Below are 24,090 nucleotides of genomic sequence, written 5' to 3' on the forward strand. Positions count from 1 at the left end.
GAGATGTCGTGATCCTCACCCTGTGGAGTTACTATTCCTGTCCTGCTCCCTATTGATCCTGAGGGGTAGTAATTTGGGGTTGGTCCATACCTTGATACCCTCACTCACAAGAAATCCTACTGTAGTTACCAGGGCTACTCAATGTGAGTAAGGGTGTCAGAATCTTGATCCACTGGCCTGAGAATAAGGATACATGCAGCCAAGCATCTGCAGCCACACACTCCACACTCCCATTTATGTGCCCAAAACCAATATCTGATTAACCCACACAGCTTTGTAAGGGCATTTTGTACACACACATACCCTTTACTCCTTTCCACTGGCATGTCATTTAAGTGACAGTCTAGCCCACTGGGACTGGTTCACCTGTGTCAGTGGGTCTTGGTGGGTTCACATGGCAGATACAGATTTGTGGCAGTCAAAACAACAGCCAGAATTCTCTGGTTTTCATGTATTTCTTTCATGCTTGGGCCTTTTCATCTTCCAATCAGTGCACTGGAGATGAGTAGTAAAAACAGGAAAACAAAAAGCAATGGGCATTTCTAGTGTCTCAGAATATATACACCTCCTTGTGTATTAATACAGTTGCATTTTTACTCATAAGTATTGATTCATCGACATTACCTTTCTAGGGCCAAAGGGTGAAGCAGGACAAGTCATTCCTCTGCCTGGTCCCCCAGGGTCAGATGGTCTCCCAGGGCCACCTGGCTTTTCTGGAGTCCAAGGTACAATTATCTCTTGAATTTTCTCTCTGTTGCTAGTAAAGCATTTCCCACCCCCCAAAGTTGTTTTTTGCATAAGTGCTTAATGTACTGTGTCTGTCTTGTTTTCAAAGGTGACAGGGGTGATCCTGGGTTTCCAGGAAAACCTGGACTTACAGGAGAAAAAGGTGCTCTTGGGCAGCCAGGAATAGGATTCCCTGGGCCTCCTGGCCCTAAAGGTAAGAAAACTACATAGTAACAAGTCCTTGGCCATATGTCTGTCTCTTAGGCCTGGTCTGCACTGGGGTGTGGGGTGGGGTGGGGGGAATCGACCTAAGATACACAACTTCAGTTACAAGAATAGCATAGCTGAAGTCGACGTATCTTAGTTCGACTTACCTCATGTCCTCGCGGCCCGGGGTCCATTGCCGCGGCTCCCCCATCAACTCTGGTTCCGCCTCTCACCGAGCTGGAGTTCAGCAGTCAACGGGAGTGTGATCGGGGATCAATTTATCGTGTCTACACTACACGCGATTAATCGATCCCTGATAGATCGATCGCTACCTGCCAATCCGGCGGGTAGTGTAGATGTACCCTTACTAACATATGGAAGATATACTTCAGAGCACTGCTCACACTCTTTCAGTGCTGGATTGTGACCCAGCGTTGTTAAGCCAGGGTAGGGAGTAATGGCAAGTAACCCCCCTTTCCTCAAAACCCCATGTGCATTTGCATTATTGCTCACTGTATTGTGAATCCAAGCTGCATATCTGTTATCTGAATAGTAGATGGGCTGGAAAGAGTTGTCAGGCTATCTGGAGAGACTCAAGGGCATGAGTACCAACCTCAGGGCAGAGTGTGAAGAAGCAGGGCACAAACCCCAAATTGGTTGTGAATTCTATACTCAGATTTCACCATCCAAGTATCAAATATGAACACCTCAGGCACTACAACAGCATAAACATGGAGTCACAGGCAGTCCCCTTGGGTACTCCAGTCTATCGTGCCACCCAGGCAAGCCTGCCTTTGTGGTAGATGGTCCCTTACCCCAAAAATCACAACAGTGTTCAATTTATTCCCGGTCCCAAAGGACTGGTCACTTAGCCCAGGTCAATTGCATGTTAGATCCCACACAAAAGACAATGCTTGTAGCCAATCCTATAATAAATTTAATAAAAATTTATGAGCTAAGAAAAATAAATGAGAGAGTTATTCATAAGGTTAAAGCAAACAACCATACACACAAATGACTTACAGGCTCAGGTTCCAAAAGATGATAGAAATTTCTATAATAAGCATCCTCTATATGTCTTTTGGGCTAACCCAGGCTAAATGGCTCAGGATCCCTGGCTTATGCTTAGAAATCTTGCCCTCTCGAAGTCAAAGCAGCATAGTGATAGCACCAGTTTCTTCTTATCAGGGATTTTTGTTCCCTTCCCCCAGAGTTCAAGCTGTCTCTGCTTCATAGTAGGGAAGGGGACATGGGAGGGAGCAATTAACCAAGTGTTTTGTCCTCTGATGTTCAACAATGTTTGTCTGGTGTCTATGGACCTTCTTTTATTGGGCAGGAGATAACACCTCCTGTGGTAAACCAGTATTTCATACTTGGTAATGCTTCTCTCCTGACTGTGGGGGTTTACAGCTTCAGAGCAAACACTTCTACTGTTACAGAGCAAACACTCAAATATTACCTCATAACATGGGATAGAGATATTGTAAGTGGCATGAGCTGGCACCTGGTCTGCCAGCCTCATAGAAGTTCTAAAGGGGAGGGGAATGGGCAGGGCTTTGGTTCCACCCACATCTGACTCATCAATTAGTGCAGGGGTCGGCAACCTCTGGCACGCGGCTCGCCAGGGTAAGCACCCTGGTGGGCCAGGCCAGTTTGTTTACCTGCCACGTCAGCAGGTTCGGCCGATTGCAGCTCCCACTGGCTGCAGTTCACCGTTCCAGGCCAATGGGGGCGGCGGGAAGTGGCGCGGGTGAGGGATATGCTGGCCGTGGCTTCCTGCCACCCCCATTGGCCTGGGACGGCGAACCGCGGCCAGTGGGAGCCGCGATCGGCCGAACCTGCGGACGCGGCAGGTAAACAAACTGGCCCGGCCCGCCAGGGTGCTTACCCTGGCGAGCCGCATGCCAGAGGTTGCTGACCCCTGAATTGGTGGATCTGGAAGTGAGGAAATAAGTTGCATCCAGTAAAGGGCTGCAGTAAATTGCTTTACCCTCGGAGTAAGGAGCAAGAAATGAATTATGTCTCATAGTTGCAACTCCTTCCCCATGTTCCTCCTTGGGCAGCACATCTATGCACCACCCCTTGTCAGGGACTGAGCCTCAAAGCTGAATCTAGCTTTTTGTGTGGAAAAGGAGATGCATTTATGATTATGCAAAGCAGACTAGTGCTCTGGGAGGTCTACTTTAAATGCCCGCAGAAGTTCAGAAAGTTTACTAGAATGCATTCTTTCCTTTAAAAAAGGCATATTTTTTCTAAATGAGGTCAACCTGTGCAAATACTAATTCAGCATCAGTCATTAAATATATATATTACTTCATTCACCCAAGACAAAATCCTACAAGGTGCTGAGCCCCCTAAACTCTATTGAAGTTATTGAGATTTGGGACTGCACAGCCCCTCACAAGAGGTGCTCAGCTCCTCACACGTTTGGCATTTGAGGAGACCGACGTGACCCTGTTTAATACCTCTCTATGTGAGTGTGAATAGTTCATTTAAAAAGCAGAAGAAACTTTAGGGTTAACTTACTGAGACCCTGATTATGTGTGTCTGTTTTGTAGGTTTCCCAGGTCAGCCTGGCACATCAGGTCAGCCAGGGCCTCAAGGGCGTCCTGGCTTTGATGGTTTACCAGGCACACCAGGTTTACCTGGTCACAAAGTGAGTGTTTGCAGTTTACGTTGTTCTTTTCAATTACTATTTGTATTATCAACAATACAGAGCTCTTGCTGGTACTAAGAAAAGTATAGTAGGCCAACTCCTCATCTGGGGTAATTTAGCATATATCCAGAGAAGGCTGGTATGATGTTCTGCCTCCCAATTGCTTAATTTAAAAACACTTAATTTATTGTATATTGACTTCTAATCTATATTATTTGCACCTTAAGGGTGACCCTGGAGTGGGTCTCCCAGGTCCTAAAGGATTACCAGGCCCACAGGGCCCAGCTGGCTTCCCTGGAGAAAAAGGAAATGCTGGTTTGCCTGGCTTACGAGGAGAGCAAGGATTTCCAGGTGTATCTGGTCAGCCAGGAATCCAAGGTAATTTAAAAAAATCAAAGTTACAGCTCATTAGTATCAAGTATCAGGGGATAGCTGTGTTAGTCTGTATCCACAAAAACAACAAGGAGTCCGGTGGCACCTTAAAGACTAACGGATTTATTTGGGCATAAGCTTAGGCCCAAATAAATCCGTTAGTCTTTAAGGTGCCACCGGACTCCTTGTAGTTCATTAGTAGTAACATTTTTTACAATTTTTAAAAATAAATCTTAATGGTTGAAATTCACACCTGTGCAAAAAGCCAGCAAAAGACCCGTGCACCACTTAAGCTTCCATATATAATGTCCATTTCCCTTCCCTCTCTGCCTCCTTCCTGCCCACCTGGCTGTGCAGCCCTTCCTCTCCCCATTGCTTTTGGAACAGCCATGAAGAAAACACTAATGACTTAAATGATGTGTAGGCCTTCTGCTGGCCCTTTGCACGAGTGGGGGGAATGTCGTGCAAAGTGCCTGTCTACTATCTGCCCCAAGCAAGCCAAAAAGGTAATATGGCAAAATAATTGACTTTTGCTTTATTTTTCCCTGTAGGTGGCCCAGGTTCAGCTGGATTACCAGGTTCACAAGGTCCCCCAGGTGTGCCAGGAATAGGCCCTCCAGGGCCTCCCGGACCTCCAGGAGGACCAGGGCCACAGGGACCAAAAGGTGATACAAAATACTTGCTGGTTTTGTGTGTTCTTCCTTTTTCATTTATATCTGGAATCAATTTTATGAATCCTATGGGCATTAATATGGGGGAAAGTGGTAGGCCGCTTTTATAATAGTTTCCAGCCTTTTAGAAATGTAAACTCCGTGGATAAGAATCCTTAGAAAACCAGAACGTCATCAGGCTTCATTTCTGTGACCTAAAACTGAAAGTTGATGCGCAACTTCCTCCCAAAATCTCTGCAGGCGGCACATACCAGCTGATGTAGCAGATTAAAAATAGAAATGGATAAGATTGAAACAGCACTTAGATTATGAGGATTTTTTCACTTTGTTTTCCACAAGATGCACATTTACAGAACATATTTATACTTTATACTGTCATCGGATTAATAAAGTCCTATGTGCTCTATTAAGAGTTGGGTTTTTTTCCCTGTAGGATTTCCTGGAACAAAGGGAGAGAGGGGCTACCCAGGTATCCCAGGACTAGATATGCCAGGACCAAAAGGAGATAAGGGTAGCCCTGGCCAGAGTGGGCTACCAGGTCTGGTAGGTTTATCTGGCGAACCTGGTCCACAAGGAAAAGGTGGACTTCCAGGCTTTCCAGGTATGCATTTTTGCTTTCAGAAAATTAATCATTTCGGTTTTTTGACTGTTTCAAATACCAATAATAAATTAAAGATCTGTTTGGTTTTTTTAAGTAAGCAAAATAAATTAAGAATAGGATCTTTTTTATTAAATCATAGTTGTGTGAAATTCTGTGTCATTATGCCACTTAGTTGTATGCCTTTCATTGCAGTTAGAGTTTGATTCTGGAAGATTCTGAGTACTCAGGCTCTGATCCAACAAAACACTTAAGTACATGCTTAACTCTAAGCATCTCCTTAAGTGTTCTGGTGGATCAGAGCTTGATAGCTTTCAAGGTCAAGCCCTTAAATTGTGGCTAAGGATCCACCTTTAAAAAACAAAAGATACTGCTGTTCTTCTGTCAGACTCATCCCTGATGTTTAGGCAGTGTTTGAGCTCAATAAAACGAGTATTAACCTGGAGCAATTGTGTTGTAATTCCAGCTGAGATTATCATCTGACCCTGCATCTCATTACTTTGGAATTTTAAGGAACTGTCAAGAACTCTCTATTTTGGATTGATCTTGATTCTCTACTTTTCATCTATTTTTTTTTTACTGTTTCTTTCTCTATCAGTTTGGTTCTGAGATGTGATTACTAATTTAACTGCTTCACTGCAAACTATTTTAACAGCCTACTGGGCTTGCCGTGTATATGATATTATATATAAAACACACCTGGCAAACAAACTGACAGGACAGAGCCCATAGTTCTGGGTTATTTTATTTTGGGCGGGATGGATGGGATTTAAATATTTCAGGTGGGCTCAGTCATAAGTTTGAAAATAAAATACAATAAAAGATTCTGGGAATCCTGTGCTAACAATTTAAAAAAATCCAAATGTATTTCTTGACCAAATTACTCTGTTTTTTATATATATAAATGGCATTTGATAAGAGATTATACTTGGATGATTAGATTTTGTTTTCTGAGACTTAAGGAACATGTGTTGTTTACTAGACATATTACTTACTAAATTTTTATTAATGATTAATATAATCACTGACAGTACAAATTATTTTTTTACATATGTATTAAAAGAGAGGGTGACAAATACAATAAGTAATGGAATATAAAGTTGAGACAATATAGATCAGGAATTATATAAGACTATACAATTGTTAAACAAATATGTTTTTTTAAATTAGTTCATCCCATTTGACTTATCTTTTTTTCAAGAGTTCAGTTCCTAATGTAATATAGGCAGTAAGTCATTCACTTTCTGTTACTTATTTTATTTTAGTCAATTACATTTCTATTAAATATTATTTTGCTTTGGTTTCAGGCATCAAAGGAGAAATGGGAGTTATGGGAACCCCTGGAATCCCAGGTGCTCCTGGGCCATTAGGAAATCCAGGATTTCAGGGTGAAAAAGGTAGGAATTTTTGACAAATGAAGATCTAGCGAGAACTCATTAAAAGAGATTGCCTCTGATTAGAATGTGAATCTAAAGTCATCTGAAAAACCCACTATGGGTTTGGACGTTCAAGGAGGACAGAATATTGGAGTCAGGATCTGCATGTTATATTGAGGTCCTGTTTAGCATATTTACAATGTTAATGGAAGTTTAAAACTTTTATCTAAGATATGGTATAATCATTAGAGCACAGACACTGAGCCAGGGGCACCAGAACTGGGGGGGCCAAAGGGCCATGGCTCTCCCACTTTTTGAAAGCTGATTGGCCTGGCCCGTCCTCTTTTCACCCAGTGCCCGGTCCCCTGCCCCTCCTCTTCCCCCCAAGACCCGCCCCCAGTCAGGACAGAAGCTGGAGCCAGGTTGGGGTAAGAGCCGCGTAGGCAGCTACGGGGAGCCACGGACCCTCCACCTGCCCTGGGTGGGGTGTCTGGGGGGCAAGGACATGGGCTGGGGGCTGCTCTCAGTCCCCCCCAATCCCAGGCAGGTGGAGGGGCCCAGACTGCCTGGCCAGGCTCCAGCTTCCGGCTTCACCAGGAGGTGGGGCCACATAGGAGGTGAGCCCTTGTACACTCCCTCCCCCACTTTTAGGAAGATTCCATCGCCCCTGCACTGAGCCACTGAGAGCACGGTGTCTAAATGTATTATAGACACTGATTTATTAAGCTCAGTTTCCAACCATAATTGGCCATTCCTGTCCTAAAATACTTAAATTGGCACCTCAGCATGAATATGCATCAGTCTGAGCATCTATTTATGGGGTAGATGCCCTAGACCTTTACGTAAAACTTCACAAGAAATGAATAGGTTTTATAGAAGTTTTAAATTTGTAAAAAAGTGGCAGGAGTCTGTTAGCAGGTATTAGACCCCTGCAGGGAGCTGCTGATTGGTTCCTGCTGACTCACTGTTGAAGACATGGCTCATTAACTCTACCCTTGATAAAAGGCAGGTGGGAGCCAGAGACTGGGGCTGAGAATTCCTAAAGAGGAACCCCAGGGCATGACCACACTAAGAAAATAAGTGTATTTATGACATGTGTTAACAGGTCAAGATAAAACATAGACTCCACCACTACGGTTTACCATGACCAGCTAACACGTGTTAGAAGTGCAACTGTCTTGGCTACTCTATGATTTTAACATGTTAAAAATACATCTTTTATTTTCCTAGTGAAGACAGGGCCTTGGAAATAGCCATGTCTGGGGAGTAGGTATGGACTGAAGTGTATGTTGTTTTGATTTGAGTGGCCTTGTTAGCAAAGCGGGACACCAAGAATAGGATGCACTAATCCAGAGGTTTTTTTCCATGCAAGTGCAGGGTAAGGACCAGCCAGATCACGGAGGATTCAAGAGAAATTACTCTAAAAGATATAGAATTTAAAGGAGAGTTAAATCCTTCCTATGGGTTGTTCTAGCCATCCCATAGGATTCTATCATTAAATTTTCCTAGGTGGGTTTAAAAAAAATGTAGAAAGATTGTCATTAAATTCTATAATTTGGGGGTGTTACAATAAGGTGCCCCCATTTGAAAATTGGGCACATTGTATCTGATGGAGGGGCAGGAGAGGGAATGACAATAACAGAAGCTTCCTTCCAACCCCAACCTCATTCTGCTGGGACAAGGTAGGTGAAAAAGTGGGAGGGCCACACCACCTGAAAGGTGCAGTGATTTAAACATCCTTCCAGGCCACTTCCTTAGGCAGGGCTGCTGTGGAGCCTGGTCATAAATTAAAGCAGCTTTCTGGTTGGCAGAACTCAACCTCCCTTGCAACACAGCTACCCTCATGGGAACATGAATAAAAAATGCCCCATCCTGTCCCTGTGGAGGTAAATCAGGCTCCCCTGACCTTGGTACACTGAGCTCACAGTTTGAATTAGTAATTACTTTGTTTTGCACATATTTGTCACACATCATACGTTACTGTGGTGTTCTATCCGGTATTCTCTCACTGCAGGTACTCCAGGTTTTCCGGGTACGTCAGGGCCACGAGGTGATACTGGTTTAAAAGGGAGTAAAGGTGAAGTAGGTCTACGAGGAGAACCAGGAACCATGAAGATAACGGACATGGGAAATATAAAAGGCCAAAAGGGAGACCCAGGAGAAAAAGGTAAACTTTTATCTTTATATTTGGATAAGTACTGATCTTTATCTATTATGTGTTAACGATAATGCTTAGTTAAAGGTGATGCTTGGTGTTTGTCCTCTGTTACATCTTGATTTTAGAAAGCCAGCTTTCAAAAATCAAAATCTAGGAGCTTCACATAGCCAACTAAACATTTATCTCCAAGTTTATTCAACACTCCCTAGGGAAAGGTGTCATTCTGGTATACAGTGACAAATTTAAAAGTTTTCTACTGGTTTGCCGGAAATCAGTGGTTCTACCAATCCTTTTTCTCATTTTAAGCACATCCTTAGGAGAAAAAAGTATCTCTTGAATCAGCAGAATCTCTCACAACAGAAGAAACATTTTAAGTGTGTCCACAGTAACCGCAATAGCTGGTCAGAAAATTTAAACCTTTGCTCTTGAAAAATATTGAAACCTCAAAGTTGTTTTCCTTTTGAAGGTTTTGAAACAGACCCAATTTTTTGCTGTTTTTTTAATGCATTTTTTTTGTTTTTTTTTTTATGAAAATCATTATCAAAATGATTATTGACATTTTTGGTTTTAACGCTAATCCATTTTTTGGTAAATTAAAACTTTCAGTGATCTTTTCAGTAACCTTTTCAGTTGGGTAAAAGGCACCATATTTTTTTTAATAATGAAATCTTTCAACAATGTTCATTGAAAAAATTCAATTTCAAACTAAAGCCATTTTTCAACAAAGCTTCTTGTTTTAAAAATTTCAATAGCTACTCTCCAGCACCCAGATTCCTTATTAAGACTAATTTATTGTATGATGCTAACAAGAAGTGAATCAACTAACAAAATATAAAGGTAAAAAAATCTAATTCACAGTGACCCTTTCCTCTGGGTTTCTCTATATGTGCTGTCTTCTCCGTTTCTCTCTAAGATTGTCAGTTCCTTTGGAACTGTCTTCATTTTGTGTCTTGCAAAAAGAAATGGTGCACAGGATAGTGGCCATGGCTTAGAAGCAGAGGCACTATACTTATGTATGGACAACAGCATAAGGGGGCTCTTAGACAAAGGTCTAAAGTTAGGTAAATCAAGGTAGCAGGGGCTTTCACATTTGAGCCAACACAGAGGTCACTCAAACAGCCTCTTGTTCACAGACAGACCCCACAGTTACCTGCTTGGACAGCAGAATAGTCACCTCAGTCATTCATGTTGCAACCTGACACTGTCTGGTGTCTCATTACACATTAATATAATTAATAATAGGATACTAGCTTTCTGCTAGATGTCTCAAATACATTTATCCATTCTGAATGTATTATGTTTCTTTGCATGGTCTTTTTCAAGATATATCTTGCCACATATGTTACAGAAGAAACCCAATACTGTGATTGTGTGCACTAACAACAAAGCTGATTTTGGTTACATATACGTAGCTGGTGTGCTAGATAACTCTTACAATGTTACCGCACTACATCTGAAGTTTGAATTAATCCATTTCCTTGCTTAGTATAGAGAAGTGACAACTGTGAAGATTCTCACAATGCAGGATTTGCCTATTACTTTACATGTGAGAGTAAAATTAATTAAAGAATTGAAAATTAGTTTTGTTTTTTTTGGTATCCAGGACAAGAAGGACCATTTGGAGAAAAGGGAAAAACAGGGGATTATGGTGTACCAGGAATGCCAGGGAAGGATGGTGAACCTGGCTTCCCAGGACTTCCAGGTATGTTTGCAGCTTTTAATAAATGTAACTAGCACAGACTTTTGTAACCCTTGTTAACTAATGGAACTTGTAATACTTTTCATTGTTCGTAGGACGAAAAGGTGATCAAGGCCCTCCAGGATACCCAGGTGACCCAGGATTTCCAGGACAAAAAGGGTCAATTGGAGAAATGGGTTTGCCAGGTACCACATGGTGTGAACTTAGCTTGTTGAGATATCACCTTCACAAAGATATCTGCCAAAAGTGGCTGGTCAAAATAGTGAAGGAAACACAGATCTTAAAATATTTAGGGATAGATTGAGACTTTAACCAATAGCTGTGTCACCCCAGGAGAGATGCCCAGGAAGGAATTGTGACAGAGTCCTCCTCCTTATTTCAGAGGGGAATAACTTCCCTCAGCTGGTTGCAGGTTACATCCCACCTCATGTTACCTCAGCTCTGCTGGCCAACAGTTTGGAGTGGTGCGACAGTCCAGGCTCTACTCACTGATTACTCAGCACTGTGGCACACTACTCCTGTTCTCCTCCTCTGCCTGGAACTGACGTGGAAAGGCTCCACATGGTGTAGGGAACTTATTGCCCCTTGTGCACCTGTGTCTGGCCACTTTCTGACCCTGGAAAGCCTCAAGTTAAAAATAATTATTGTTAGTGCTCAGTCAAAGAAGATTTTCTTGTTAAACTATGTTCTTCTTCGAGTGATCATTCATATCAATTCCAGTTAGGTGTGTGCGTGCACCGTGTGCACGGATGTCGGAAACTTTTTCCCTAGTAGCTACCCGTCGGGCTGGTTGGGGAGCCCATGGAGGGGCGCCGATATGGCGATCTATATAAGACCCTGCCAGCCCGACCCCCTTTCAGTTCCTTCTTGCTGCCCGTAATAGTTGTTGGAACAGTGGTCTCTTGTTTCATCAAGTGCTCCACTTATCCCTAGCTTATCTTATCTTGATTGTCAATTAATTGTTATTAGTTAGTGGTAAGTGTTTCCTATAGTATTAAGCATAGTCTAGTAGTTGAGAGCAGTCCCGTCAATGACTGCCCTGCAGGGATCTGGGGCATGCTGTCCCAGGGCTTCAAGCCTTGCAACTCTTGCAACAAGCCCATGCCTATGGGCGACCTTGACGATTCCTGTCTCAGGTGTCTGGACTCTAACCAGGCCTCTATGCAGGACAAGGCCGCCAGGCCCAGATCTGCTCATCCCAGCCCTGCACAAGGGACAGTGCAAGTGGAAGAGATCACATTACCTTCCACACTGGATACCTTCCAGGCCGCCAGAGGGCTCATCGAAATGACGGCTCCAGTGCCTCTGACCCCAGCACTGGCTCCAACCCGAGTCCCGGTACCGCGCAAGGGTGAACCGGTGATGTTTGGAATGGCAGCCCTCAGACCAGCATCTCCATGCCGCTCAGAGTCCCGGCACCACCACAGGTACCAGTCTGACTCACGGCACCGGTTAGACTTGCAGCACTGGTCTCACAGTCCCAATCCTCAGAGCCGTTCCCGCTCGAGGTTGCAATCGACTGCTGGATCATGGTCCCGCTACAGATCCAGGTCACAATCAGCGACCTCGCTGCACCATTTGGACCGACGCAGTGTGGAACTTCGATCTCCTCATCAACTGTCGCCATGACACCGGCTGGTGGCCCGCCACTGCTCTCCATCGCGGCATCACGCTCCATCGCGGCACCACTCATCAGCTCGGCGCTGCTCACCAGTGCGGCACCATTCGCCAGCGTGGCACCATTCATCAGCGTGGCACCACTCTTCATCGTGGCACCGCTCTACTGCCTGGCACCGCTCTTCATTGCTGCACCAGTCACGGTCGCGATCAGCCTCCTGGCACTGATCCCCGCATGACCCGCACCTGCCAAGGGACTCGGTGCCCCCTTTGCTTCACTCGCGTACCGCTCCTCCTTGGCTGTCGCAATCTTGGTCCCCTTCTGGCAGGTCAGAGAGAGCTTCAGGGTTCTCGGACATTCCCCAGTCGGGCACGGGGAGCCTTGGCCAAGATCCCCCAGCACCCAACTGGCAGCCCCAGTGGCAATTTTGGACCCCCTGGGCATATCACCAGGCCCAGGGCGCCCCCACAGTTGCCCAACCACCCTCAGGATTGAGCACCTGGCCCCCCAAGGCGACTGTCAGCCGCCCCCCTCCAGACCCGGACCAACCTGCGGAGCCAGCGCCCGTGGTAGGAGCTACCCCAAGCACCCAGGAAGAACCACTCATGCCTGACCAGGAGACTATCTCCGCACCGGCCCTTCCAGTGGAGTCATCTTTGTCCTCCCCTGATGAGGCTGTGGCTGGCACGTCCACGTCTGGTCCACCCCCGATGGACTTCAGGGTCCTTCAAAAACTGTTGAGGCACATGGCCCTCAATATAAACCTCCAAAATGAGGAGGTTGTGGAGGAGGAGGATCCTATGGTGGACATTCTAGGCCTGTAGGGGCCTTCCAGGGTGGCCCTCCCCATGAATAAAACCATTCAGAACAATGCCAAGTCTCTCTGGCAAACCCTGGACTCCATCCCTCCCACAGCTAAGGGAGTAGAAAGAAAGTACTTTGTCCCCACCAGGGGTTATGAATACCTTTTTACCGACCCCACCCCACGCTCGCTTGTGGTGGATGTGGTGAATGCCAAGGAAAGGCAGGGCCAACAAGGGCCTGTGCCCAAGTCAAAGGATGCTAAGCATCTGGACCTTTTTGGGAGAAAAATTTATTCTACTGGGGGTCTCTCGCTAGCGATCCTCAGTAGGGACAATTTTAACTCTTGGTCTGCGGTCCTCAAATTTCAAGATCTTCTCCCAGCAGAGGCTCGTACAGAACTGGGGTCCATTGCTGAGGAGGGCAAATTGGTTGCTCGGACCTCCCTCCAAGGTTCCTTCAATGCTGTGGATGCAGCTGCACGCACTCTGGCATCAGGTATCGCCATGCACTGGAACGCTTGGCTTCAGTCTTCAGGCCTCCCGCCCGAGGTTCAGCACACTATCCAGGACCTCCCCTTTGATGGCCAGGGCTTGTTTGCGGAACAAAGTGATTCCCGCCTGCATAGCAGGGGTCCCCAACCTTTTCGTCTGGCGGGTGCCAGACGAAGGACCATGGTGGTGGTGGAGCATCCGCTGAAATGCCGCCGAATTTCGGCGGCATTTCGGTGGCGACGCCTCTCGATGATGCCACTTGCCATGGACAAGCGACGTCATCGAGAGGTGTCGCCACCGAAACGCCGCAGAAATTCGGCGGCATTTCGGCGGATGCTCCACCGCCAGCCAGGACGCAGGCGCATTTAGATGGCGCCCGCGGGCACCACGTTGGGGACCCCTGCTTTAAAGGACACGAGGAATACTATTAAATCCTTAGGTATGCATACCCCGGCTAACCAAAGGAAGCCATTTAAACCCCAGACCACTCAGCAATGCCCTTTCCCTCCTAGACTGAGGCAGGACTTTTCTCATTGAAGAAGTAGATACTCTCGATGTAGACCATCTTGCCCCCTCTCCGGGCAAGGTCAAAGACAGTCCAAGCCACCCCCGGCCCTAAGTGCCCATTTTGAAGGTGTGTCAGAGGACAGAATACCAGCTCTTGGCCCGGACAGTTATCCCTTTCTCAACATCTATCCCATTTCTACCATGCCTGGTCCCGTATCACATCGGACCATTGGGTCCTCCGTATGGTGCAGACGGGATATTCCATCCATTTCCATACCATCCCGCCCTCCCACCCTCCTTTCCCGTCCCTCTTCAGGGACCTTTCTCACGAGCAACTCCTCATCCAGGAGGTTCAATCCCTCCTTGCCCTAGGGGCAGTGGAGGAAGGAGCTCAGGGGTAAGGGTTTCTACTCCTGTTATTTCCTTGTCCTCAAGGCAAAGGGAGGCCTAAGACCTATTCTGGACCTCAACAAGTACATGGTCAACCTGAAGTTCCGTATGGTCTCCTTAGCCACTATCATTCCCTCACTGGACCCGGGAGACTGGTATGCCGCCCTCGATATGAAACACGTGTACTTTCACATTTCAGTTATCCCCCCTCACAGACGTTTCCTCCGCGTCATGGTGAGCAAGCTGCACTATCAGTTCTCAGCCCTCCCATTCGGCTTGTGCACAGCCCCAGGCGTCTTTACCAAGTGCATGGCAGTTGTGGCAACCTTTCTTCGCCGACACCACGTGCACAACTTCCCGTACCTCGACGACTGGCTTATATGGGGTTTATGTCCAGTCTCAGGTACATCTAATCACGGACACATTCACTCGCTTGAGTATCATGGTAAACGTCAGCAAATCCGTCCTCGCACCTACTCAAACAATAAAGTTAATAGGTGCAGTCCTGGACGCAAACCAAGCGAGGGCTTTCCTCCCGGCAGCACGGTGCTTGGCTATAACAGGCATAATTACCAGCTTCTGCAAGTTTCCCACCACCACAGCAAGGCAGTGCCTCAGGTTGCTGGGTCACATGGCATCCTGTACCTACATGGTGCAGCATGCCGACTAAGACTCAGGCCGCTACAGACATGGTTGGCTTCAGCCTACCGACCTGGATGCGACAGTCTAGAAATGGTCCTCACGGTCCAGAAGTGCACACTCGACTCCCTACAATGGTGGCTGGATCCTCGGATGGTGGGTGCTGGGGTCCCATTCCATCCCCCCAACCCACCCTTACCCTGGTCACAGACGCATCTGCCCTGGGATGGGGGACCCGCCTCAGTAACCTGACAATGCAGGGCTTATGGCACAAGAGCGAGCTGTCATTGCACATCAACATCAAAGAGCTCAGGGAAATTCACCTTGTGTGCCAAGCCTTTCTCCTCCACTTGCAGGGCCACTGTGTAGCAGTCCTAACGGACAACACCACGGCTGTGTTCTACCTGAACAAGCAAGGCAGAGCCCTGTCATCGCCACTCTGCCACGAAGCCCTCCTTTTGTGGGACTTCTGCTTAGCCCCCTCCATCAACCTTCAGGCCTCGTACCTACCGGATGTCCAGAACATTCTGGCAGACAGCTTGAGCAAGTGTTTTCTTACTCACGAATGGTCGATACATCCGGATATCATTAATTCCATTTTCCGCACCTGGGAGTTTCCCCGAGTCGACTTGTTCGCTTCGCGGTCCAACAGGAAGTGCCCAGCCTTCTGTTCTTTCTGGGGCCACAGTCCAGGCTCGATAGCAGACGCCTTCCAGATCATGTGGTTGGGTCAGTTGCTTTATGCCTTCCCTCTGTTTCTGTTGGTACACGAGGTGCTCCTCAAGGTCCGCTGGGACAGGGCAGATGTCATTCTGGTAGCCCACAGATGTTATTCTGGTAGCCCCTGCCTGGCTGCGTCAGTTTGGTACCCGATCCTGCTGGACCTGTCAATCCAGGCTCCCCTGCGTCTCCCTTTCAGCGCTGACCTCATCTCTCAGAACCATGGTCGTCTCCTGCACCCGGACCTTCAGTCGCTCCACCTCACAGCCTGGAGGATCCGTGGCTAAACCAGGCTGAACGCACCTGTTCGGACTCGGTAAGGTGGGTGCTTCTCGAAAGTCGCAAGCCGTCAACGAGGCTTACCTACGAAGCCAAGTGGAAAAGGTTTTCCAGCTGGTGCGCTCAGCGGCAGGTGCCCCCACTTCAGGCTCCAATTCCGTGCATCTTGGACTACCTGATGTCCCTAAAGGGCCAGCACCTAGCCTTTGGATCCCTTAAGGTCCACCTCACGACCATCTCTGCGTTTAACCCAGGCACGGCTGGGCACTCCATGTTTGCACACCCGGTTGTGCGGCGTTTCCTCAAAGGCCTGGAGAAAATCCATCCTCCAACGAAGCCACCCATGCCTGCATGGGACCTTAGCTTGGTACTCTCTTGCCTTATAGGCCCTCCTTTTGAGCCGCTGGCCTCCTGCTCACTTCTCTGTCTCTCCTGGAAGGTCACCTTCCTAGTGGCCAACACTTCCACACATCGGGTGTCCGAACTACGTGTGAGCCACCCTATATTTTCTTTCATAAAGATAAAGTTCAACTAAGACCTCACTCGGCCTTCCTACCAAAAGTGGTGTCCCTCTTCCATGTGAGCCAGGATATCTTCCTACCAGTTTTCTACCCAAAACCGCATGCCGACCTTCGTGAATAACATCTCCATTCTCTTGACGTTCGAAGGGGACTCGCCTTCTATATAGACAGAACAAAGCCCTTTCGTAAAACAACCCAGTTGTTTGTTGCCATTGCGGAGTGGATGAAAGGCGCCCCGATTTCCTCTCAACGAATATCTTTGTGGATCACCGGGTGCATTTGTGCTTGCTATAACCTGGCAAACGTCCCTCCGCCTGCTATTACGGCTCACTCCACAAGAGCTCAGGCATCATCAGCTGCCTTCCTGGCACACATTCCTCTCCAGGAAATCTGCAGGGCTGCCACGTGGGCCTCTCACCTTCACGTCCCACTATGCCATCGTCCGGTACTCTCGGGATGATGCGGCCTTTGGCAGAGCTATTCATCAATCTGCAGTTCCTTGACTCCAACCCCACCTCCAGGTAAGGCTTGGGAGTCACCTAACTGGAACTGATATGAGCAATCACTCAAAGAAGAAATAGCGGTTACTCACCTTTCTGTAACTGTTGTTCTTCGAGATGTGTTGCTCATATCTATTCCATTCTCCCCCACCTTCCCCTCTGTCGGAGTAGCTGGCAAGAAGGAACTGAAGGGGGGTCGGGCCGGCAGGGTCTTATATAGGTCACCATATCGGCGCCACTCCAGGGGCTCCCTAGACGGCCCGACAAGTAGCTGCTAGGGAAAAAGCACACACCTAACTGGAATAGATATGAGCAACACATCTCGAAGAACAACAGTTACAGAAAGGTGAGTAACCGTTTTTTATTTGCATAGATTGGATAACAGAGAGGATGCTGTCCTTTCGCCACTGGTTTAAATATGGCCCAAGTCAGTAGTGACCAAGGCTATGTCTACGCTTATGGTGGAGTGTAGAGTACATACTTTGCATGCCCCTCTCACGTGGGTATAAATAGCAGTGTAGACGGTGAGGCACTGCTTAGGATATGTATGTACCCTACACAGCTCTCTACACACCAAAGCAGTGCCTCCCCCATCTACACTGCTATTTTTAGCAGTGTAATGTCCCATGCTGGAGCCTTTCCTCATTGCAGTGAAAGACTCCTGCAGTGGGGAAAGGCTCCCGCAGCTCCCCACTGCTGGAGCCTTTTCCCGCCATAGGGAACTGCCAGAGCCTTCTTCTGGCACAGGGGAAAGTTTTCTCTGGTAGTGAAAAATTCTGGCATAAACAAAGCAGCAGGGAAAGACTCTGGCAGTTCCCTGCCGCTGGAGTCTTTACCTGCTGCCAAAGCCTTTCACTGCCACATGTAACTACACACCACAGCATGGATGCAGCCTGCTTTTCACTCTGATATGTGGCTACATATACACTATGTTGTGTGTTGCCACAAGGTCCAAAAGAAATTGCCATCTGACTTTCATTCAGTGTCCTTTGTGAAAAGAGTTGGTTGTCTGAGTTCAGGTTTTAGTGGATAAGTAGATGGCTACATCATAGTCTGCACTATTTTGGGGACTCTGAACAATATTAAAACGAGTTCCTAAATTCTGCATTCAAATCTCAGATCTTTGTATGAGGACAAACACTTCAGCACAATTACTTGTTTCAGGATCACAGGTGTAGGATTTGCACATACAATTCAGGCAGCCAGTTTTGAAAATGTTACATATCTTTGTTATAGATTTTGTCATAGAGTTGGAATGCATCCACCTGTGATAGAAATGTGGTGTCCTGGTGACAGTCTCTATTTTTTTAAAATAGAAGAATAGAAGGAATGCATCTTAGCAGGGAATCTTATCTCAGTTAAAATTGGCTATTTGTTGGTTTATACCTAAGATATTTAAGAAATCAAAGAAAAAAAGATTGGAGGCCAAAAAATCAGTAACATCAAGGCTGGCTAATTTGTCATCCAATTTCTATTCTCATAGATTATTTAGATTAATTTTAATTGTTAGTCAAAACTGGCCTTTGAGATCGAGCAAGAGAAAGAAAAGGGGGTTCACACTGCATGCTCTCTGGTTCTTATTGGCCCAGTTCTACATTTTCTCATATTTAGGAGCACATTATCACATGAGTAGGCCACTCGACCTCTCAGAGGCAGACTCTTTTAGTGACTAAGTTGCTACTACACATGGTAGATAACCTGGAAATCATTCTGGTTCCATTGATCAGATAGGTATATTACAAGTTGTATTTGTCGGTGGCTCTTTATGGAAACATGAATATGTTTTTGCATTTGGTTGTGTGCATGGCTAAATCATAGGCACACTTCTGAACATTTATGTATAATAAAACAGGGGAAGTACCAAAAACAATTCACTTTCTTAGATGGCTAGGTTCTTGTTTATCTCTATTTACTAGACAGTACAGCAATTCACTTGTTTTCTAATTCTGATATACACAATCGTTTCAAGGTAATATCTCAATAACAGATTTTTGTCTTTATTGCTGGGGTGCTACAGATTTAATATACTTTTTATTTTGTTGTTAGGAACACCTGGAGAAAAAGGTGTACCAGGTGTGCCAGGCTCACCAGGTGTACCAGGGTACCCTGGATTACAAGGTGCAAAAGGAGACAAAGGAGAGTTGGGTATTCCAGGGGTTGGCATTCCAGGTTCTCCGGGTGAGAAGGTATTTACAATCTCAAAAATTAATTGTCTCATTTCTAATAAGTACCTCAAAAGATTCATTTGTTCATAAGTTATTCTGTTAAATTTCTATTTTAACATCTGAGTGGAAAGTGTGTGTGTGTGTGTGTGTGTGTGTGTGTGTGTGTGTGTGTGTGTGTGTGTGTGTGTGTGTGTGTGTGTGTGTGTGTAAAAAAGAGAGGCCTGGTGGTTAGGGACATGGGAGTCTTGGGTTCAAGTCACTGCTCTACTATGGACTTCATGTATGACCTTGGGCAACTCACTAACCTCTCTGTGTCTCAGTTCCCCATCTATAAAATGGGTCTAAACTTGAGGTGGCTTGCAGTCTAGGTTCCAAAGCCAAAGAAACCAACAGAAGTCAACCCTCCCCAACCTTGGCATTGGAAACAGGAAATGATGATGGATGTGTGTGTGTGTATAATATGTATGTATGTGTGTGTATGGAGAGCCTCATATACTCCATGGCACAATGGTACCAAATTTTGCAGCAGTGTTGATTTATTCTAACTCCATAAAATAAAATAATTTACATCACTAAAAATGATAGAAACAAACTCTTAAAAAATGACTGAGAAGGTGCAAAACACACTACAGAAGCTCCCCGACTTACTTGCGTAAGTCAAATTTTGCATAAGTCAGGAACGTATCTCCGACAATTGCGCAAAAAAAAAAAAAGCTTACAGAACTTATGGAACTTTTTCTGTAAATGTGGATTTCTGTAAGTTGGGTTTGTGTAACCCGAGGAGCGGCTGTATACTAAAACATATACTGATTTCCCTTCCTTACAGGCATTTGAGGAGGTTAAATACATTAAAAGATTGTGAGCTGTTCAGATAATTTAGTAATGAGCACCATATACATGCCATAGATAGACTTAATTCACACTCCACATATTCTGAAAGGGGCTCTGTTGTTGGTTCACAAGACTTTTTGAAGGCAAATATTTAGAGTATCCTTTGAACTTCGAAATAAAAATTATAAAATTAAACCTTGCGTATTTAATAGCAAACAAAGAATTTTGATAATCTGGACTTTGGGTGACTAAATGCATGTTCACAAAAGAAGTTATGTGGGTAACTTGTAGAAAATTGCAATCTTTATCACTGGAAGAAAAAAAAGATAAAAGGCCCCCAATGAAGTGTATAAGAAGGCTTCTAGTCATCTGTGCACTACATAAATAGAATGAATTAAGATAATTGTGTGTGTGTGAGCCTACAGGCGTCACTGAATTTAATCCTAAATAAAGAGGATGAAATTCTTTAATGCAATGGTGGATATAATGGGGGGAAATTATGTAATATTGCAGAACATGATAAGCCAATTTACCAGATCCTAAGTGTGTGGCTTTTATTGTTTGCTTTTTTTTCTCATAGGGAGAAGAAGGAAGGCCAGGTGTTCCAGGCTTCCCTGGTGAAAAAGGTGAAAAGGGTAGCACAGGAATTCCAGGAATGCCTGGTCATCCAGGTCTCAAAGGATTACCTGGCATTGCAGGATATCCAGGCAAGTCCTAAAAACATTTAATGTAAAACTAACAAGAGCAAATGTACAGTCAGTGAATCAAATCCTCTTGCTTTCTTTAGGCAGCCCAGGTAGCCAGGGAGAAAAGGGTGAAAAAGGACTCTCTGGTTTGGATGGCATTCCAGGTTTAAAAGGAGAAGCAGGTAAAGAATCCACTTAATTTTTAAAAAGCACCATTTCAAGTGTGCTTTCTACTCTAATAAGTGACTGAACATGGTATTGTGGACTTATATATTTATTTTGTCTCAAAGATTCCTAGTCACATTTGTTCATTTTACAAGTGAAAAATTTGGAGGTGGAGGGCGGAGGGGCATTGCAAGACAAAACCAATCATTTTAAGATGGGGGGGACTGGTTCTTTAAAGCCGTTTGTAGGACAGTTTTTCTTCAGTACCATTTGTTGCTACCATCATCGTTACCAATTGCATTTAAAATCCCTCACATTGACCTTTATGGCCTGATCTCCTCTATGTTACATTGGCGTAATGTCATTGGGGTAAAACTAGTATGCTACAGTCAAAGTGGAGAGTCAGGCTATATAGGGTAATTGTATGAATTCTCATGGCCCAGTTCTGTCTCTGCAGGACATAAGCACCTGATATTCAATGGGTGATACTGAGGGAGAAGACTCAAGCTCTTACTGAAGTTTCTTATACTTTAGTCTTAGCTGGGTTCATAACTATTACTATAAGAAACTAAAACAGGGATCAACAGCCTTTGGCATGCGGCCAGTCAGGGAAATCTGATGGTGGGCCGGGACGGTTTGTTTACCTGCAGCGTCCACAGGTTTGGCCGATCGCAGCTCCCACTGGCCACGGTTCGCCGTTCCAGGCCAATGGGGGCTGTGGGAAGCGGCGGCCAGCACAGCCCTTGGCCTGTGCCACTTCCCACAGCCCCCCATTGGCCTGGAACAGCAAACCATGGCCAGCGGGAGCTGTGATCGGCCAAACCTGTGAATGCTGCAGGTGAACAAACCGTCCCGGCCCGCCAGCGGATTTCCCTGATGGGCCGTGTACCAAAGGCTGCCGATCTCTGAATTAAAAGGACTGATTCTTCTCTCTTACTGGTGTAATTCAGGAGTAACAACAGTGAAGGCAGTGGAGTTCTGCCAATGTAATACCTATGTAAAATGAGAGCAGAATCAAATCTATAATGAATAACTGCCATTTGACTTCAATGGGAGCAGCATCATAACCTACGTTTCCATTGAGAGAAAGATGTGTAAAAATCTGATGACTGGATTATAAAATGGCAATGAATGATTTTTCAGGTCAGCCTGGTTCTCAAGGTCCCTCTGGTGTCCCTGGACAGAAAGGTGAACAAGGTTATGATGGAATACCAGGTTTGCCTGGAGCAAAGGGTGACCCAGGTAAGCATCATGCCAGGTTACCTTTCTTTTGTGTTAAAATGTACATATATGTCAGATATTTATTACAGAAATGCACAGGAAGTGTCTAATTGCACAGTCAAATAAGATGGAGGACCATGTAGTTTTTAAGTACTTACATTGGGAGGATTATATACTGAAGTTTGTATAATGCCTTGCAAACTATAAAGCTGGTGATTTGGACAGAAAATTTCTTAGGAAATTGGTAGGTCTGGTCTCAATACTGACATTTTCCCCCTAAGAAATTTGCAACAATAATCTTTGTTTGAAATATTTCAGTAAAACAAATTGTTGGTTTTTCATGACAGAAGCTTTGAGCTGATTTGTAATGAAAAAAGACGGTTACTCACCTTTGTAACTGTTGTTCTTCGAGATGTGTTGCTTATATCCATTCCAATTAGGTGTGCGCGCGCTGTGTGCACGTTCGTCGGAAGATTTTTACCCTAGCAACACTTGGCAGGTCGGCTGGGTCGCCCCTTGGAGTGGCGCCTTTATGGCGCCGGATATATACCCCTGCCGACCCAACAGCCCCTCAGTTCCTTCTTGCCGGCTACTCCGACAGAGGGGAAGGAGGGCGGGTTTGGAATGGATATGAGCAACACATCTCGAAGAACAACAGTTACAAAGGTGAGTAACCGTCTTTTCTTCTTCGAGTGCTTGCTCATATCGATTCCAATTAGGTGATTCCCAAGCCTTACCTAGGCGGTGGGGTCGGAGTGAGATGTTGCAGAATGCAGAACTGCTGAGCCAAAGGCTGCATCATTTCTGGACTGTTGAACCAATGCATAATGTGAGGCAAAGGGGTGAATCGATGACCAGGTAGCTGCCCGACATATTTCCTGGATGGGAACATGGGCCAGGAAGGCGGCAGATGAAGCTTGAGCCCGAGGAGAATGGGCGGTGAGGTGGCTAGCCGGAACGTGAGCCAAATCATAGCATATACGGATGCAGGACGTTACCCAAGATGAAATTCGTTGGGATGAGACTGGTAGGCCTTTCATCTGATCTGCCACAGCTACAAAGAGCTGAGGCGACCTTTGGAAGAGTTTTGTTCTCTCAATATAAAAGGCGAGAGCCCTGCGAACGTCTAGCGTGTGCAGCTGTTGTTCCCGACGCGATGGGTGCGGCTTCGGGAAAAAGACTGGAAGGAAGATGTCTTGATTGACATGAAAGGAGGACACCACCTTAGGGAGGAAGGAGGGGTGTGGTCGCAGCTGTACCTTGTCCTTATGGAACACCGTATACGGGGGAGGGTCCGCTGTCAGGGCCCGAAGCTCAGATACTCGTCTTGCCAAAGTAATAGCGATGAGGAAGGCTGTCTTCCAGGAAAGGTACAGCAGCGAGCAGGTGGCTAGTGGTTCGAAAGGAGCACCCAAAAGCTGGGCTAGCACCAGGTTGAGGTCCCAGGTAGGGGTCGGGCATCTAACTTGTGGGTACAAACATTCCAATCCCTTGAGGAACCTTGAAACTACGGGGTGAGAAAAGACTGATCGGCCATTTTCCCCTGGGTGGAAGGCGGAGATGGCTGCCAGATGCACCTTTATGGAAGAGACTGCTAGGCCTTGTTCTTTCAGGGACCAGAGGTAGTCCAGGACAGTAGGAACTGACACCTGCGTGGGGACTGAGTTACGTTGAGCGCACCAGCAGGAGAAACGCTTCCACTTGGCCACATATGTCATCCTAGTGGAAGGCTTCCGACTGCCCAAGAGCACCTGTTGGACCGAGGCAGAGCAACGCAACTCAGACTGGCTCAACCTCGCAGCAACCATGCTGTGAGGTGAAGAGACTGCAAGTCTGGATGGTGAAGTCTGCCGAAGTCCTGTGTTATGAGATCCGGCCAGAGTGGCAGGGGGATCGAGTCTGCCACTGAGAGGTCGAACAACATGGTGTACCAGTGCTGCCTCGGCCACGCTGGAGCAATCAGGATCAGGTGGGCGCTGTCCCTGCGAAGCTTGAGTAGGACTCTGTGGACCAGCAGGAATGGTGGAAAGGCGTAGAGTAGATGCTTCTTCCACGGGATGAGGAAAGCGTCTGATAGGGAGCCCGAAGAG

The 24,090-nt window shown here is 46.1% G+C and overlaps 1 protein-coding gene across 1 annotated transcript in view; it reads left to right on the forward strand.

Annotated features, from left to right (window-relative positions):
* The window catches only part of COL4A1 (collagen type IV alpha 1 chain), a 217,260-nt gene that overhangs the window by 157,938 nt on the left and 35,232 nt on the right, over positions 1–24,090 (forward strand). Inside the window, exons 27-40 of the mRNA XM_045007958.1 lie at positions 633–725; positions 836–940; positions 3,492–3,589; positions 3,817–3,967; positions 4,513–4,626; positions 5,066–5,233; positions 6,538–6,627; positions 8,621–8,773; positions 10,368–10,466; positions 10,559–10,648; positions 18,979–19,118; positions 20,509–20,635; positions 20,716–20,796; positions 21,923–22,021. Of these exons, the coding sequence (XP_044863893.1) occupies positions 633–725; positions 836–940; positions 3,492–3,589; positions 3,817–3,967; positions 4,513–4,626; positions 5,066–5,233; positions 6,538–6,627; positions 8,621–8,773; positions 10,368–10,466; positions 10,559–10,648; positions 18,979–19,118; positions 20,509–20,635; positions 20,716–20,796; positions 21,923–22,021 (1,608 nt within the window). The remainder of the gene's footprint in view (positions 1–632; positions 726–835; positions 941–3,491; positions 3,590–3,816; positions 3,968–4,512; positions 4,627–5,065; positions 5,234–6,537; positions 6,628–8,620; positions 8,774–10,367; positions 10,467–10,558; positions 10,649–18,978; positions 19,119–20,508; positions 20,636–20,715; positions 20,797–21,922; positions 22,022–24,090) is intronic.

The sequence above is a fragment of the Mauremys mutica genome, chromosome 1, assembly GCF_020497125.1.
Source record: "Mauremys mutica isolate MM-2020 ecotype Southern chromosome 1, ASM2049712v1, whole genome shotgun sequence".
Taxonomy (NCBI): Eukaryota; Metazoa; Chordata; order Testudines; family Geoemydidae; genus Mauremys; species Mauremys mutica.